The sequence below is a fragment of the Rhipicephalus microplus genome, chromosome 7, assembly GCF_043290135.1.
Source record: "Rhipicephalus microplus isolate Deutch F79 chromosome 7, USDA_Rmic, whole genome shotgun sequence".
NCBI classification, from domain to species: Eukaryota; Metazoa; Arthropoda; class Arachnida; order Ixodida; family Ixodidae; genus Rhipicephalus; species Rhipicephalus microplus.
The window spans coordinates 29,358,186-29,375,964 of record NC_134706.1 but is presented as its reverse complement, the minus strand read 5'-3'; the positions used below and the strand labels follow the sequence as shown (position 1 = coordinate 29,375,964).

General features: G+C 50.9%; 1 protein-coding gene across 1 annotated transcript in view; it reads right to left on the bottom strand.

The window, feature by feature from the left end:
• LOC119185366 (uncharacterized) overlaps positions 1-10,964 on the bottom strand; it is a 71,505-nt gene extending 60,541 nt beyond the window's left edge. Inside the window, exons 1-3 of the mRNA XM_075869947.1 lie at positions 10,769-10,964; positions 8,619-8,981; positions 3,998-4,150 (exon numbers count right to left, since the gene is read on the bottom strand). Coding sequence (XP_075726062.1) covers positions 3,998-4,150; positions 8,619-8,981; positions 10,769-10,951 — 699 coding nt within the window. The 5' untranslated portion in view covers positions 10,952-10,964. The remainder of the gene's footprint in view (positions 1-3,997; positions 4,151-8,618; positions 8,982-10,768) is intronic.
• Between the last annotated feature and the right edge of the window lie 6,815 nt (positions 10,965-17,779).

Sequence of the window (17,779 nt, the reverse complement as noted above, 5' to 3'; positions counted from 1 at the left end):
CACACACCTTGCTGTTGGCGTCATTGCGCAACGTTAGACAACTGGGCATGCGTAACCTTCCCTCTCTCCTTCTCTCCACATGATAAGATCGATTCCCATAGCGAGATCTGCCAAAATCGATGCTTATGTGTCTGCAACCATCTATATTGCCACGCCAGCTCCTTTGTATTTTTATGTGACTGTCCCATCGCATTGAACCAGTTCCTTTGCGCAAAGAGCACCCCAGTTACTGCTAATGATCTAGATGTTGGAACCTTCCGATCAGATTACATGCTTAACGTGAACACGATAGTTTTGGAGCTATAGTGCAGCCGCTAGCGACAACACTGGAATCGTCGACAATCCATGCATAAAATACATAAATCTGTTAGCAAGCTGTACAACGCTCACTTTGGAGAGGCCTAATCTCACCGCGTGCTCCTGAAAGAGTCGTATGGCTTGACGGAAATAAGTCAGAAAAGCCGTGAACCCGGCAGAGAACACTTTCGTGTTAAAAAGTAACGGCTAAAACGGGCATGTGGAGGGTAATACGATAAAGACAGTATACAATATTATCGCTACGAAGAAGGAACACAATTGAGACAAGACTTCGTTGTGACGAGAATAGATGCTGTATTTACGCACGGGAAACGCAACAGCGAGGGCATACACGTCGTCTTCCTCGAGAAAAGCCATAAGCTGCCGCTCGCTTCGATCTTTCCTGTTGTGCTGCCGGCTATTGATTGTGACAATACATAGAGTTTTACGTACGCAAATCACAATATGATTGTGAGAGACGCCTAGTGGAATGCTTCAGAAACATCGGTGCACCTGGTGTTCTTTAGAGTGTACAGACATCGCACAGTGGGGGTCAAAATATATAATTTACAGGAAACTATATTTGGGATGTTTACTGTGCACGTAATGTCGGTGGACGTTAACGAATGACCACCGAAATTTGCAGAACCCTTCAGTTCAGCGTCTCAATCACATCGCGACACGATCATTACTAGCAATTATTATTCAGTAATGTTTTCTTCACTATTATGTAAGCAACCCTGCCCTTAAAGCCGTTAGTAAATGTATCGTACATGCGCCCTCTATCCGCCAGCTAGCCGTCGAGGAAGCCAGCTAGCCATCGAACAACAAAGCACATTTACGAAACGAATAATTGTTATTTTCAACAACGGATCCGCCCCGCAATCGTCTCGTGGTTTACGGTGAGCGAGGCGGCCCCGTAAACTACTCGTGAAACCACGGTTCAAGCCGTGGGGTTGTGTCCTACGAAAGGTCACTTCGGCTCGGAGATGATCATGGTTCTCGGCCGCCGCTGTTCGCGTGTCCAGGCACCAGGAATGTGGTTCGGTGCCGAAGAAGCCGCTCGACGTGCAGGCGACCCGCCAGGCTGGCTCTGACACTGGCCGACGGGCGGTGTCGAACGGGCAGGTGTAAGCGACGATGAACCAAATGGTGCCTTGGGTTAGTGGCTGGGTGTTGTGGGCGACGGCGTCATCCCCCAGCACTTGTTGCGTGGTTGTTGCTCGCCATCAGCCCGACCTTGCACGTTCCGGTTCTCTCGGCCTTGTAGGCGCTTCTGGTGGCGCCGCCTGCGTATGATAGGAAAAGCGCATACTCCTATGTGGCATTCTGTCTTTCGCGTTCATTGCTTATCCGCAGATATAAACATTTTGCCCGTTTCTTGACAGCAAGCTGGCCAAGGGGGGCAGCATTCTCCACTCTGGACCCATCACCATAGACGTGTGGGCTCAACCGCAGCCGCGGCAGATGCATTTTAAACGGTATAGGCGAAATTTGAAGAGTACTAAACGTACTTTTAAATGACACCGTGTGGTGAAACGTCTTAAAGACGACTTCTCGCAGCACCAATCGTCTGGCAACGCGAAACCCTACTTTACTAAAAGGCACACAAATAAAACACTGATCCGTATGTGTGCGTCTTGCTTGTTCAGCCATTTGTTTTTTTAAACTTATCTTAAGAAGGAGTCAACTCGAACAAGCATTCGTTTTAGCTGATATTGTTAGCACAAGAGCTTTAGTGAGGTTAAACATGCGGCCAGTAGTGAGTGACACAGGTGGAGCTAGAAGTGATTGGCCACTTCAGCTACACCTCGAGGCACTCAACTGTTCCCACTGTTAATTCGCCTCATGGTAAAACGGTGCACGTCGCGGTAGAGGTGGCACCGTCTCAGAAAAGAAGGTGCAGATTGGCGCGTCTTCGTGGAACGATTCTGAACTTCGGCGCACTGGCCACTGGCACCACAATATATCTGCATGCCTTACTTTCGACCATTGGTGCCGCCATCCACCCGAAGCGGCTCGGCGATGCCACAAGAAAAACTGTGCAAGCATCCGAAAGAGTTTATGGAATCCTTGTCATACCCTTTCCATTCGCTGCGCGACAAAAACTGTATTGTGATAACGTTTGCGTGGCCGCGAGGAGCGCATTTAGCTAAGCCAATGAATAATAACACGTCTTTCCCACCGTTAGCCGGCCGACAACCTGATGATTTAGTCAACTACAAACCTGAAAGCTTTGTCCAGCGATCTACATAGTGCACGAAATATACAACAGGGATCACGTGCCTGCCGTGGACGTCTACAGCCGTGTGGCCGCCGGGTTGGCAGCGGGCTCGCCCGCCGCGGCGACGTCCACGCCCCTCGAGGGGTCGTCGTCGTCGCCGTCCCTGAGGGTGACGGGGGCGGCGGCCGGGCATCCACTGGGGGCGCGCCGAGGCCCATGCGCTTGATGGCCGTGATCTTGGCCAGCACCGCCTCCTCGGCTTCGTCCTGCGGGACGCCCCTGTACTGGAGCCAGTCCTGGTCCTCGAGCACGGCGAAGGCGTACGCAGCGGCCACGTGTAGGCCCAGGCGCTTGCGATCAGCTGTCGCCGCCTCGGGGAGGTGCAGCAGCTTCATGTAGGGGCCGTCCACACCCACCCGCCGGTACGCCTTCAGAAACTCCTGCGCGCAAGGTGCAATCAGATCCTCCAGGGCATTCAGAAAGAGTGTTTTTGAAGTGTCCCGATCTGGACACCACCTCGATATCTCTATTGATGTGTGGCGGCTTGTTCTGAATCGATGTAGCACTGGTTCAACACGAAAGCCGTACACACGCGCATCAACTCCCGAGTGTTACTTCGGCCTTCTCTTCATTACAGATCGGGTGACGTGGCCAGAGTCATCCAGCAGGGCTTTCACGATCAAAACAAAAACACACACAATCGTGAAGTGCCTTGCGAGGCTGTGTGGTGGCAGAGAATGGCGCTAAAGACAACGAGAACACCGTATTCGCTCGTTTTGTAACGTTACCATGACTACCGCGACAGGCGACTTCGGTGAAGAGAAGAAAATGATGTAATTATGGGCATACTGCACTTTCTAAAAACTTGAATTTATGTGTCCAATTCCGACGTGAGGGCCGATGCAACATGCTTGTATAACACCAGGTCATGGCCGTGTTTTTTTACAAGGAAGTGTGGAGGGGAAGGTCCCGTATTAGGGGAATTCTACCTTTGAAGAAAACTACATGGGAGGTTACGCTTTGTGGCACGTCAATAGTTCGTCACATAGTATACACACGCATGGAACAGTTCCGCGGAATATTAGCCCGGGGCCATCGAATTTCGGCCGTCTCGAAGAGGCCACTCTTCTCCAAGTTGTGTTATATATTGTATGCCAATTACGATACGACAATGTAGATGGATCCGCTGTATTGTGTTAACCTATTCGCGAGGCTTTGCCGAACTCTGTCTTCAACGCGACGACAGGAATGATGCATTGGTAAGTGTGTTTGGACTTTCGCGGATACCTGGACCACCGCGTGGTCACACGTCACGTCTACACAGTCGTGTAACTCACCGCGATGACTTTGACAGCCCGCTTCACCGCGTCAGTCTGCAACGCGAGCACGTGGTACACGTATGATATCGCGTAGCATAGCATTATACGCTTTCCCGCCTCTTATACGGTATCCTCGAGGTATGTACACATGCGCTACCTGGAGTCTGTCACCCTTGGCGCGCAGCTCTGGGATGATGTCCAGGACCCAAGAGTTCTGGCCCCTGACGTACTCTAGGATCAGTTCGACGTGCTTCATGCCAGCGAAGCGCCAGCGCATGGAGACGTAGTTCTGTACCAGTCGCATGGGGCCCTGTGCGAATGTTTATAGTGACAGACAGTCAGTAAGCATCAGCGCAGGATCTTCTGTATTATATATGACAATGCCACACTGTAGTGCGCGTTTATGGAGAACAAGGTCTGAAGAAATACAGAAGCAACGCTACCTATATAATCGGACAAACATGATACGCATGGTACAAGTATCACGTGTGAGAATATCAATCTGTATAAGGTACAGGTTCCACCGGGAGAACATGCATCGAGAGGCACATGCATTCAACCGATCTTTGAGTATGCTTTTCTTACCGATATACGTAGCATACCAACAGTCAAGTACACGCTGAACTCGCATAATTTGCGCTCGCCTATTATTTTGCCAGCTTTGCTAAAAAGAAAAATACTCACTCGCATAATTTGCGCTCCCCGACCCTCCCCAAGCCAGCTCGCGGGCGCGCGCACGAAGATACTTTCCAATCCTTCGGACGGCGCGCACCTTGCCAAGCAGACTAGGAAATTCAAACGAGCTGCGAGTACGCAGTCCTTTCCTTTGTGGACTCCTCCCGGACTGTAGGGCTTCCAGAATACCGTGCATGAACACTCAAACCTAGCTGCAGACAGGTCGACGGAACTGCTCGAGCATTTTCCCCCCTCTATTGTTTTATCTCTACCCCCTCGAGAATGCACGCTCGCGTCACGGCACAAAAACTTTCTGCATAGGAGGTGTGCGAGCTCTAAGGCCCGTTACACTAACCGTTCCTCTCGTTCTCTGCGTCCGCGCTGCAACGCACATTTGGTCTGTAGCGGCGAGAGAAGAAGAGACGTGAGATGACGTCGAAGGCGGCCGATGGGGCCGTGCCGATCTCGCCACTTTATTCCAGGCCTGAAGCGGAGCCACGTCGGCTACCAGCGTCCGCCACGCCAGGCGTGTCAGCTCCTTCTAAGTCTCGCGCAGCTCGAGCTAGCATCAGCTGCGCGAGAGGCGGGGCTTGGTGATGAAGAAATGATGATGGTGATGATGGCGCTACAGGGCTCCCCCCTAGCTCTTTGCGCGATTTGAAGGCATGTGAAGAAGAAAGAGAGCGACAAATGCTATATACATGAACGGCAATCCATAAAGTGTTCATTTGGCCAGTCCAGGTTGTCAATGTTTATGGCCATCAGTAGGCAGTGTGTCTCCGGTGGGCGACTCTGGGAGAAGCGCAAGGGACGAAGAAAGAAGTGCCGGGTCGCTGTGTTCATAGACACGTCCATCCCACAATTACGCGACGGGACCATTCGAATGCGCACCCGCCGTTTCGAGTAGACGCGGCTGACAAACGTGCCCACAGCTGGAACTGTGGACAGGCGCTGCAGAGCTCGCGCCGGCAATGTGCGCGAAATAGTATGAAGGATCGGAACGCACCCATGATGACCGAGCGCTGAAGTTTCACAGCCACAGCGGGGTCTCGGACAGCGCACAGGGTGCCGAGCATTCTGTCGACGAGGAGCAGCGTCGCGGTCGTGCTGGTGTGGACGTCCCTGTCGATGAAACACCGGCCTCCGCGTAGCACTGCGACCGGCCTGCCGGGGCGTGTGGCCGAGTCGACGGATGCGGAAACGCCGTGCATTGCGGCTAGTCATGTGCACGGAAAGTGGTTGGCCCTTGCGTCGAGAAAACCTCGTAGGTGTTTGCGCCGTCTTGAAGGCCAAGGCTGCAACACATGACTGTTTAGCGAGAGGCTTGGAAAAGGGCCTCTCTGTATTATGCCGAACGTGATGATTTTGTTGGCATGCTCTCAAGAGGGCAGATATGCAGTTGAACCGCACGTCGTCGCTGTTGTTACCAACGAGCCTGCGTGGCGGACTGCATCCAGCGCCAAATGCTCTGGGGGATAGTTGTGAAGCTCTGAAGACGTGAGCTTTGATGAGGATCGGGTGGCACACCTGAAAGACCATCGGTTCTCCGCGCATGAGGGTTGGTGTGGAGGTCTGAATGATCGATGACAACCTCTACAGCATGTGTGGCATATGTAGCCTGCAGTGCCATAGGCGCGCCAGGTAGTCGTCCTCAGCTGCGTCAGTCATAGTCGCAGCCTCTCGGAAGTTTGGCTGTGGTTGACGGTTTATGACTTTAACTTCAGCTGCGGTAAACTGCGGGGCTGAAGATGGTCGCTGCTCGCAGGATGCAGAGAGCGTCGAGGTGGGTGGGGAGGCACCTTCGGACATCATCGACGCTGAAGTCTCCGCGACCAAGGGGCGAATAGTGAGCGTGAGGATTTCCGTAGTCTTGGCAGACTCCAGGGCATGCGGCGATGAAGCCGTCGTGGAGTCTGACATGTCTGAGAAATCGTGGTCTGTGTAGGCCGGAGAAGACATGCCGGTGGCGAGAGTGCCCGAGGGACAATCGGCTGAGGACTTCGAAAAAATGCGCCTCGTGGCGACCCGGTCGTTGGCTACAGGAACGTATTGAAGAAGCTCGTCGGATTCCGTGGCTTACTGGTCGCGTGCAGCACGAATGTTCTGAACCTCATCGGATGGGAATTCGTACGCGGGACTCGCGTTGATAGTGGTCGGACGAGATGTTGTAGGAGACGTAGTCGGGGAAGTTAAGTCCCGGTCAGTGAAGACTTTCGGGCCGGAGGGTACCGCACGCTGCGACGCAGACGAAACCTGTAAGTCGCGGGTGAACGGCAGCGGGTGGTAGGTGACACCATATCTGGCAAGCACCGCCGAGCAGAGGTCATCGTAAGGCTGCTGGCTGGAGGTTGAAGTGCCAGAGAGATGACGCAACTCTACCGGAAGGGCGTCTTGAAGAATGGCGTGCATCAGCGGCTGGTCCGTGACGCCATTCAACGCCAGAACGGCATCGAGCTGCATGAACCATACCTTCAGGTAGGTCGATTGGAACGGCGGCACTGGCGGGCAGAGTTGCGGGAACATGGCAGCGGGCCGCTCGGCGAAGGGCGTGTTCTCCGGGTCACCAATGTAGCGGCGAGAGAAGAAGAGACGTGAGATGACGTCGAAGGCGGCCGATGGGGCCGTGCCGATCTCGCCACTTCATTCCAGGCCTGAAGCGGAGCCACGTCGGCTACCAGCGTCCGCCACGCCAGGCGTGTCAGCTCCTTCTAATTCTCGTGCAGCTCGAGCTAGCATCAGCTGCGCGAGAGGCGCGGCGCGGTGATGAAGAAATGATGATGGTGATGATGGTGCTAAAGGTCCATTTCCGAAGTTTAGGTTTGCCCATCCGGCCGACGCGTTATAATGGTTCCCTTGCGCTGTGATACAGTAATTATATTGATACGTGTATGGAACTGTCACCCCGACACAGCTGAATTGGCACCCAAATGAAGAAGACCACAACGTGGTTGTTGCGGGTTGGTCTCTCGAGCTTCTCCCGTTGGCCTGCATGACTGTGCGCTCTTTAAGCCGTTAGCAAGACCAGCTCTCGGTGAATAAATCTTCCCCGTAACATCTTTTGGTGGAAGGTGCGGGGTCTTCACACAACCCCGCTCTGGAACTCCGCAGTGGACGCCAGCTTCCCCGTAACAATGTATATACGGCTAAACTGAAGCCCGCTATTCTAAATTTTGCAGAAGAAAACGGGAACCGTGCCACTGCAAAGCATTTCAAAGTGACGTACTTCAACCTGTGACGATCGGCGCTATCGGTACATGAGAAAACAGAGGAGTGCGCGCTTTCTAATGCAAATTTCCTGCCACTAAAGAAGGCCTTTTCGATTATGTGCGAACGCCTAAGTCACCCGGTACCGCCGTTTCGTGGGACCTAGTTTCTCCCACTATTGTTGCGAAGAGCTTCAAGAAAACGGGTCATTTGAACGCACTCGACAAAACCAAGGACGACGTGCTTTGGAAGGGCGGTAGCAGCGGCCGCGACGATGACTCCCAATCGGGCTTCGCGATCATTGATTCCCACTAGATCGAGCGTGACAGGAAGGTACTGGTTAATTTACGTGCTAAATCTTCTAAATTTACAAGAACATTTCGTTCCTGCTCCAATTTTTTAGACGTATATATTGCGCGCGTTAGAACTGTCGCACAATATTTCGTATGCCCTCGCACGCCCTCGCGAAATCCCCGCGTTATTCGCCCACCCCCTTCTCGGGGCCCCAAATTGCGAAAAAAAGGGGGCGCAACGTATGCGAGTAAATACGGTAGAACACTCAGGACGGGTGCATCTCCTAGGGGTTTTCGAGCACGGTATTGATACTGCGCCTCCCTGGTGTACGTCGTGTTCCAAAAGACACGGGCATACGGCACATCTAGTTCCCCTTAGAGGGCGTGGCCTATAACTGCGTAATATGCCGCCACATTTCAGTGCAAATAGGGTATATACAATACAGTTCAGCACGCTCTTACGTTTAACGGCATCATTGCTTTGGGTGCCACGCTGCAGAGTAGAACACGCACGACGGGACAGGCAGTATAAGTTAAAGGTCGAACGTCATCGTTACTACGGGAACACATGCTACAGCCCAGTATATTGTGATGTAGAACACTCACTTCGAAGCGGCTCCTGAGCAGGGCGTGGCAAAGGGCCGCCCTTGTGCGGGGCCACCGCTCGCTGAAGTTGGAGACGGCGTCAGCCTGCTCTTCGCCGTACAGCGGCACGGGAGGGGGCTCCGAGACTCCGGGAAACAGCCGGACCAGGTCGTTGATCCGGTTCTGGAACCAGTCGCGGTTCTGGTTGGAGCCGCGGGCGCGCGGCAGGTTACACAGCAGCACGCCCAGAAGCACGTACAAGTCGTCCATGGTGGCCCGGGGCTCGGAGTCGGCGCCCAGGGCGCGAAGCTGGCGTCGCACGAAGGCACCGCTCACGCGCACCTCGTCCAGCCAGACGCCGTCGACGTCGCTGGCGCGGACCACCTGTCAAAGGTGAAGGGTTGGATGCACACGTATCTCTGCAAACTATGTGGCGTTGCTTTCATGTCGAACTGCGGTAGATCTCGTTACCCTGTCCATCTTACCAGTACTTGAAGGACGTTTGAGCTTCTCTTTCAAGAAGTAACTTCAAGCAATCACGTGATTAATGGGAGAGTATTGGGTGGAGAGGCCACAGCTTTGGCAGTGCAGCTACTACTTCGTATATGCAGATGGTCGATATATCTTGAGACCTCCAATACCTCATTCGTATTGTAGTTTTGAAAGTAAAACCTCGGTTGTTACACACAGAAAGCTCTATCAGTGCACCCAAGGCACGTTTTACCGAAATGAAATCCATTTAGGGGGCCTGGTTGGACTGTAGTTGGCACGTACTACGCGGGTGCCCCGAGTCTGTATTTGTCTCTACACCATACCCTGAGGATCATCAAAACTCCAGTGAAATATTTATCGGGAAAGAAAAAAAAAACAAACTTGGAGGACGTTTGAGCGTCGCTTTCAAGACGTAATTATCTCCTCCCCCCAACCCCGCAAAAAGTTTTGCCCACGCCCCTGCTCCAAACCAGCACTTATCCGAATCCGGTGGCCTACAGTTATCACTACCTAGGCGAATACGATGGGAAACGCCATGACATTGCACGAGTAAGCAAATACACAGAACGAAGAAAGTAAAAGTTGCTCACATGATGCACATAAATTTACGCAATAAAACGAAACTAGCCTGGATTACACTGCTTTGTACTTTACTCCATGCAGTAGTGCGTGACATGCCAGGACGGTATCCAAGTGGGAAGTGGGGGAGCAAACGGGCCACGTGGCTTCGGCAATGTGGTGGCCTCTCATGACAGCTACGGTAACTACGCATAACACAATGCTTAGCCAATGGCCGTGAATTTCGGTATATGGCGGTGTCAATCAGGTATGTGACATAATTTGTAGGGAGAGGAGGGGGTGTTTCCAGGCTGATTTCATAACTGTAAATTCAAAACGCTGTGCTACCTAACGTTATGATCTTTGGCCCACGTGTCCTGAGTAGCTTCGACGGTATGGTATTGTACTTAATTTACTAGAGAAAACCGTGATGCCACGATCATTCAGCCACCATGGGAATGATGGGTAGAAACACAAGTTTGCCTAGTCTTTGTATTGTCACGCGCTAGCCCTAATTCACGCAGAACGCGCCGCTTTTTTGCCACTCTCCACAACCACGCCTAACTCCCTTTTTTCCCACACACGCAACTCCCACAACTCCCCGTCCCGATGATGATGATGATGGTGCCATCATGTAGTGCCTTCTCTCGGCCAATTCCCGATGATGATGATGATGATAATGGTGCCGTCACGTAGCACCCTCTCTCGGTCACTCGCACAGTATATACTTGCAGGCTTTGGACGCACCTCTGGCTTCCTTCGTTGTTGTGTTTTGGTTTCGGATTTTGTAAGCCGACTTGAACTGGCAAACCAAAACGATCAAGTATTTTGAGGGAAACTGCCGCACATACCGCTCAACATCTTGCCACGAAGCGGATTCAGAACAAACGGTGCCATACTGAGCCCGAAGAACAAAGCCTATAGACCAATCTGTCTGCTACCCATCATTCCCGTGCAGTATGAACCACCTCTCGTTCCAGTTCTCACAGACATTGTAACGTCCGAGTTCACTGTAGTACGAGGTTACGACCTCCTACAACCGATCGGCAGCGTTCAGTGACCCCGCTGAAGCAGTCTTCGGGGCAACTTCGACACGACACGTGCGTGACACCATCGCTCACCTGTTCGTATCCGTCCTCGCAGACGAGCTTGAAGAATCCCAGCATGTAGGCGACCGCGGTGGCCGGGTCTCGACTCCGAGTCACCAGGCGCACGCAGTTCGGGTCGAACTGCTGTCCCGAGAACACGAACACCGCCTGGCGGACGAACAGCGAACGCTGCGGGGCGCCGTCAGAGGTCGCCATGGCTTCGCACCCGTGTGTGCGTTGCGTAGTTTTCCTGCGTTTGGAGCGAGACGGTGAGGGGCGCTATTGCGGAAAACTTCCTGTAATGAATTACCCCTTGATTTGTAAGTGGAAACAGTAATTTACTGACCGAAATGTATAAAGTTGGATACTTTGTAAACTACAAGGTGTGTTTGGCGAACGGCTATGGCCATGCGACTGACTATGGTTTTTTCTTTAATTTTCTGTTATTTTCCTTTTGTCTGTGAATTATCTCAGTGATCACGTGATTAATGAGAGAGAATTGGGTGGAGAGGCCACCGCTGGGGAAGTGCAACTGTAACTATGCACCGCTGCGCAGAGGGTAAGGCTCAGAGGCCACAGCTGGCACCGTTCCAGGGCACGGATTGACGCATGCTCTCCCCGAGTATGAGACAACAAATGCTCCCGCTTTCAAGAAGAAACATCAGGCCTCACTAAGTACGGTATACCCCGCAGAAGACGATTCAGGGCACCCCTCCCAAAACCTCTTTTGTTTGCGATGCTCCATTCTAACTAAAATAGTAAAAATAACACATTGGGTTTAACGTATAAAAACCAAGCTATGATCATGCAAGCCGCTACAGTGCAGGGCTCCGGACATTGAGTCCACCTGGTGATTTTCAACGTGCGCTGACGTCACACAATACACGGGCCTCTACCCCTTCTCCTCCATCGGTATGTGACTTCCGCGGCAGGAATCGAACCCTCAACCTTCGGGGCAGCAGCCGAGCAGCCTAACCGCTTCACCACCGCGGCGCACCCTCCACCCTAACAATGAACGGTGAATTTCCACAAAAGCGTGCTGTTTCAATCTAGCTCTAAACAACTTTCCTTTGTACTGTCTCGGTAAGAGACGCCGCCATGCATATAGAGCTTCGAGAGATTTTCCCGATGTCGTGACTTAGCGTAGCGAACGAGGCAGGTAGGCTTAATCCGCGAAAAAATGTTATAGCGAACAGGTGCGGCTACGAACCGATACGGTAGGCCACAAACACAACTATGCTTTGACTCCCCTGCCGATGGCCCAAATTCCAACGCAATAATAAAAACCAACCGGCTATTCACCTGTAATTAAAAATGTAGTATTATTTTTAATTATTGTATCGTGGCAACTTAAAACTAGTTAACAGTCAGCCCGTTACTCGTAAACCATTGTGTGCACACGTAGACAGGAGCAAAGAGTCGCGTGGTGCACACGTCTCTGCACTGTGTTCTACGTCCGTTACATGCTACAGTTTACCAGTAATGACCAACCAACAAGCCCAAGTTGAAATCCTTCTAAATTCAGCCCACTTTAATTAACGCAGGCTAAATGTAAGCTGTTTGAGCAGTGCCGGTAACGGGGAGCAGTTTCTGCTACTATACATTACGGCCCAAACGCGACAAACGCTAACGCAAAGCTTCGCGCCAGTAGACAGTCACACTTTCCAGTTAGCATGCACGGGGTTAATGGAATGGCGTTACCGTGCAGCGGAGCAGGTAGAATTAACTAGAAGGAGGTTGTCTAATTGGTCGCTAAGTCGAGCCACGAGTGAAAATTAAACTCTTCACTGCAAAATACCAGTCCTCAACTTCACTATTTAAAGGGAAAAAAAAGATAAATCTAGTTTTGGGTTCACTAAGCATTAGGCCTAGGTGGCATACGCCGCCGCCCGCTTCAAAGGGTGCAGCCACATCAATCCATCCATCCATTTATGGCGGACGAGACGGTGATGTCGCGGGCGTTTACGTCAGCGTCGCAGAGCGTGAAGACACGTTCATTTGTTTATGACCACCGAGAGACCGAACTGCGTCGCAGTTTTATCACCGTGTGACAGCTTCGGAACACGGCTACATGGAGCCGCTGCATCGCTAGTATGACCGAATACCGAGATGTTACGCTGGCTATGCCGCTTCCAAGGACACGTCAGTTATCGCTATCTGTACCTCAGACAACGCTGCTAAGACTTGGGCGTCGCCCATAGCCTGGTGACATCTAGGGGGCACCGGGTGCTCACCTCGAAGACAGGTTCTCTCGACGTGTCGCGCTCAGGAACAGACCACCCAAGAAGAGGCCGGCGAACCAAGCGGATGAGCGGTCCAAGGTCCTCGCGTCGAGCGCCAACGAAGACAACGGTTCCGGGCCGAGCTCGAGAGACTAGTGCGCGTGACGCGTGGAGCACGATCGCGAGCTAACACGAGCAGTTCGACACGTTTGCACGTGCTTTGTTTTTTTCTGTTTGTTCGTTTCTTTGTTTGTCTGGTTATTTGTTTGCTTGTTCGTTCCCATAACGTTCTGCCACACAGCCACTCTGGGAGTTGGCCGAAATTCCGTAGTTTAATATTTAGCAGGTAAAATACGGCTTTTCCGATAATGTTGTACCAACTCGACCACCTCTAGTATCCGCGTGCCATATCCGAGATGAGGTTCACGTGACTCCAGGAAAAAAAAACGCCCAGCCACGAGTCCAAAATTCAGCAGTCACCGTCGTCGGACCGCATTCCAAGTCCGGACGGAAGGCGGCGCCGAGCGTACAAAGTTCCTCGTGGCCAGGAACATCGTTGGTCAGTTGCCAGCAACTTCGTTGGTCGTGGCCAGTTGGTCGTCGTCCCGACCAACTAGCCAGACGCAAAGGTTCTCGACTGATACGACACAACCGTCGCCTTTGAGGTTCGAGGAGGGACGCGCAAGACTAGTCCACTTCAAGAAGACCAGCTTGCCAGGAGACCAGAGGCTGGTAGACGATGTGGAGGGCGGCAAAGCGGACCCAAAACGTCACCGACGTCCTTTGCTTTGACGTACCGGAATCTTGAGGACACCTTTATCGTGACGTGGTCGCTCGACCACTGAAGTAACGCACAGTATGGAAAAGCGAGGGCAACCCGTGAAAACGTAACCTATGAATGTTCGCGCTGTTCTAAGATATCGCAATGCAGATGGAGTCTTTTGTTTTTTTTCTTAAGAAAAATAACTATTATCTGTCGTTTATTAAAGATTGCGTAATAGTCTAGTTTGTCGTCACCGTATTTCTTGTTGGCGAGCAACCACACACAGTGCTCCGGCAGGTATACAAGTTGCCCCATAAGAATTGTCACCCAAGCACTCTGTATACTTATAACGGGTGGCCCCGGCGTTCGCTATCACTGCGTTAAAGACTTCGGTTCGTTCATCACCGGTCCAGAGGTCAGGCTTGGTGTTTGTCACCCGCGTGTTCCACGCATTCTCAGCAGTCCACTTGTTTCCTGGAAGAACGGCACAATCCTCCACGCGGCATTGACCACTAAATGTGCGGCAGCTGAATTGGGAAGAAAAAAAAAGACTGAGGCCTTTGTCGTTGTAATCGGGACTTCTTTTTGACATGCTGAAGATTTAAAATTCAAAGGAAGAGACTACTAGAAGAACCCCTACGAAAGTTGGACCTAATCTTGTCACTTTTGGTGATTTTTTTCTTTTGGCGCAATCGCATTTGGTTTCAGCCATGGGAGCGTTTTCAACGCTGTTACAAATTTGTGACAAGATTCTAAAAAAATGGAATGCTAAACGTATTCAGTTGTTTTAGGCAGAGACGTTTGGGTGTGTGTGTTGGTTATTCCATTCATTTCACATGTTTTTCGTATCCCTACAATTTTTAATTAGTAGCTGTAATATCTAATGAATCCAACGTTTTCCTTTAAGAGTCAAATATTATAATAAAGCAAGGCACTGTCCTATTCAGGGCCTGTCCCCCTGGGTGGGTCGCACCAAGCTGTTCAGGAACTAACCAACAATACAAAATTGAAACGCGTGTTCACAGAGGTAGCTGAGCGTTTGTTGTGCAATGTTTCACCACAAAGTTGAAGAAATGAATGCTATAGCTTCAAGTTATGTCATGCGAGGGACGGCAAGCCGATCAAAACTTGCAGCACGTTCCTCAAGCACAAAAAGAAGCACGAAAAAAAATTGGCTCCGTATCTGCATGTTAATCTGCAAACTTCGTCGAAAGACGATAGTCGTGCGTGTGGTGAGAGTGAACAAAACACTCATTTGATGTTCTGCGCAAGAAATCGGTGAATGGTATTCTGGAATAGGGAGCCTTCATGTGCGCGTGTCTCCGTGTTTTAGGGTGGTGACAACTCTAATCATGGTTGCTTACAACTGGCTAAAACGGCCCCCATACTTGACGGACCACCATGTTGGTTCTAATATGTCGCTCATTTACATTGATGGCAGCGTGGGTTTCAACGAGAACAGGGTTTTTTTTGTATAGGAACTGCTGAAGGCTGAAGGGTTGTTTTCTGAAGTTAGCCGTGGTTTGGTAGAACAGGAAAGACATGTTCGTGACTCGAGTTTGTATAAAATACTGTTAAAACAGTTCGTTTCTCCCACTTGGTAGACTCAACCGCATTGGCGGAGTGAGGTTATTTAGGAAGCCTATATATTTGTGAGGGGGAGAACCTCGATGTCACTATGAATGGATTTCAATGTCTGCGCGCCATTCATGAAGCATATTCACCTTAGCACTGCAAATACCTCAAAGGCCTCTTAGTGCAAGGCTTGAAACCGTGCTGTTTATATGATGGAACTCGTGACGACAGGGAAGGCAGAACAAACAACCGGCTAGCTCGCAATGTTCTCTGATAACCGAATAGCTCAGCTAGCCTGCTTCTCATACCCTAAACATTGGGTTTCTCCGTAATATAATTTCTTACAGCAAGTTTAGTTCCTGTGAACGAATCTGTACAATGACTGCTTAAAAACCTTATAAGCTGTAAGCATTGCATTCAATCACATTACACCGCCCTCCCCCTATGCCCACAAGCATGTATATTAGGCTAGAAGAAAAGCAAAGGGGAGCAACGAGAGACAAATCAAGTTTTTCCAGGTCAGATTTTATTGCAAACAGCATCCAAACGGCATCTGGCCTTGTGTCTTCAAACCATCCTGCCTCATTTGCTAGAAGCTGGTGTCCTCGCAGTGGGCCTATAGAGTAAAGCAATGAGACAAAAAATCATACACGGCTCGACCTCATATACGGAGTTCATACACATTTTCTTTACAAGCACTAAATAAAAGCAGAGTTTACGATATCAAATCATCTGTGTGTCTTGTTATAAAACAAAAGGACGACACAAATAACGATGCACCACATAGAGAATTTCGAGTTACGGGCTGACAACCGACTTGCTTACTGCACATATGCTGCTCCGTTCAGGACCGACAGATAGAAGGATGGACGGACACGAACAGTAAATCTGTCGCATTCTATGTCATTGAAGATAAGTCCTGTTTGCAATTATTGAGCGAGTTTCGGCGTGGTTGCACGTGTCATTGAAGCGAAGAACGAATACCCCATGGCAAGTCACACAAAAAGTTTGTTGCGTTGCAACTGTGCAAGACAAGCGCCTACAGGGAACGCGTTCATTGGCTCATCTGTCTACCTCTGCAAATGCCCTTTCTCTGCAACCGAGTAAATTGCAGGGATGCGAACATTTGCCAGAAAAGGAAGAAGCGAACGGGAGCGTCTGTAGTTGGTCTACGGGCCCGGAGTTTTCCGCGACGAATGCAGCGATGGCTTCGCAAACCGACAAAGTGCAGATAGTGAATGCATGCAGGACCACACATTCGACTAGTCATATCATTCTATTGAGGAACTGTGCTTTGACTACTACAAGGATAAACAAGCATACTCAACCATCTTCCGCTCGCACAGCGTAGCCGAACGAAGCCTAATTCATTATTATACTGTGCACGTTGTCGTGCTTACTTTGCTCAAACTGCTTTTCAGTGCATGGCTAAGTCAGCCATTTCACGAAATGTGCGTTGATATACTCAACCCACTCGCAATACAGCGCGTACTTACCTCACAATCACGACGAGAAGTAGTCGCCTCCAAGCAGTCTCACTTCACTTGTGTAGCCCAGCGTTTCCGTTGGCTAGAGCAAGTCGGGAAGCGGGAAGGTCTCCAGATTGTTTTGTGTTGTGGCACGCAGCACCCTGGCATATAGACTTCAAAGTTCTGTTATGTGTGGTTAGCACGAGGATGGTGTCGTAGCGGAAGCTACGTCTATGGGGTAATCAGACGCAGCTCATACCGCAGCTTGCACACCCGCGTTAACATGCAGCTGGTGCACTGCGAAGGAGCAGGAACGCCTGACCGCAAGAAACAACACGGCGCAACATTGTGTTTTAGCGGGTGGCGGCAAGTGGTGGGTCAAAGGCTGACACCACCCTAAAACACGGAGACGCGCGTACATTAAGGCTCCCTATTCTGGAAGCGCTGCGAGTGCCCCGAGCGTGCAGCGGAGGCGAACGAGCGCATCAAGTAACGTCCCACGTGAGATATGAGCGCTATCTGGCAGTTTTCTTGGAAAACAAGGCACACGACTCTGAGACGGGTGTGCGCGCCCGTCTCAGAGTTGAAAAAGGTATAGAACGCAAGGCGACTGGTAGGTGCCACCACCGTGTCGTCTTAGCAAAGCGTTGGAAACATTCGACTTTTCGTGCAAGCGTTGCATGGTCAGCGCAGCGTAATAAATGCTACGCTCCTTAGAATTAATTGTGTATGCATTTTCTAGTAAAAGACGCACATACCGAATACGTACGCGTTGTTATGGTGCCTCAGATGTGCGCAATATTTGCTTTTCAATCGAAAATCGCACATGTATGAACGCTGAAACTTGAGCAACATTGGTGGACGCTGCGGATGGGGTCGGTCATTTGGGATATCAGTGGTGCCGTTTCGAGTATAGATACTGTTAAGAATAGACCAACAGACAGACAGACAGAACAATTTTTTTCATCGAAGGTCCCCAAGAAAGACTGTCGTCTTTAAAAGACATACACAACAC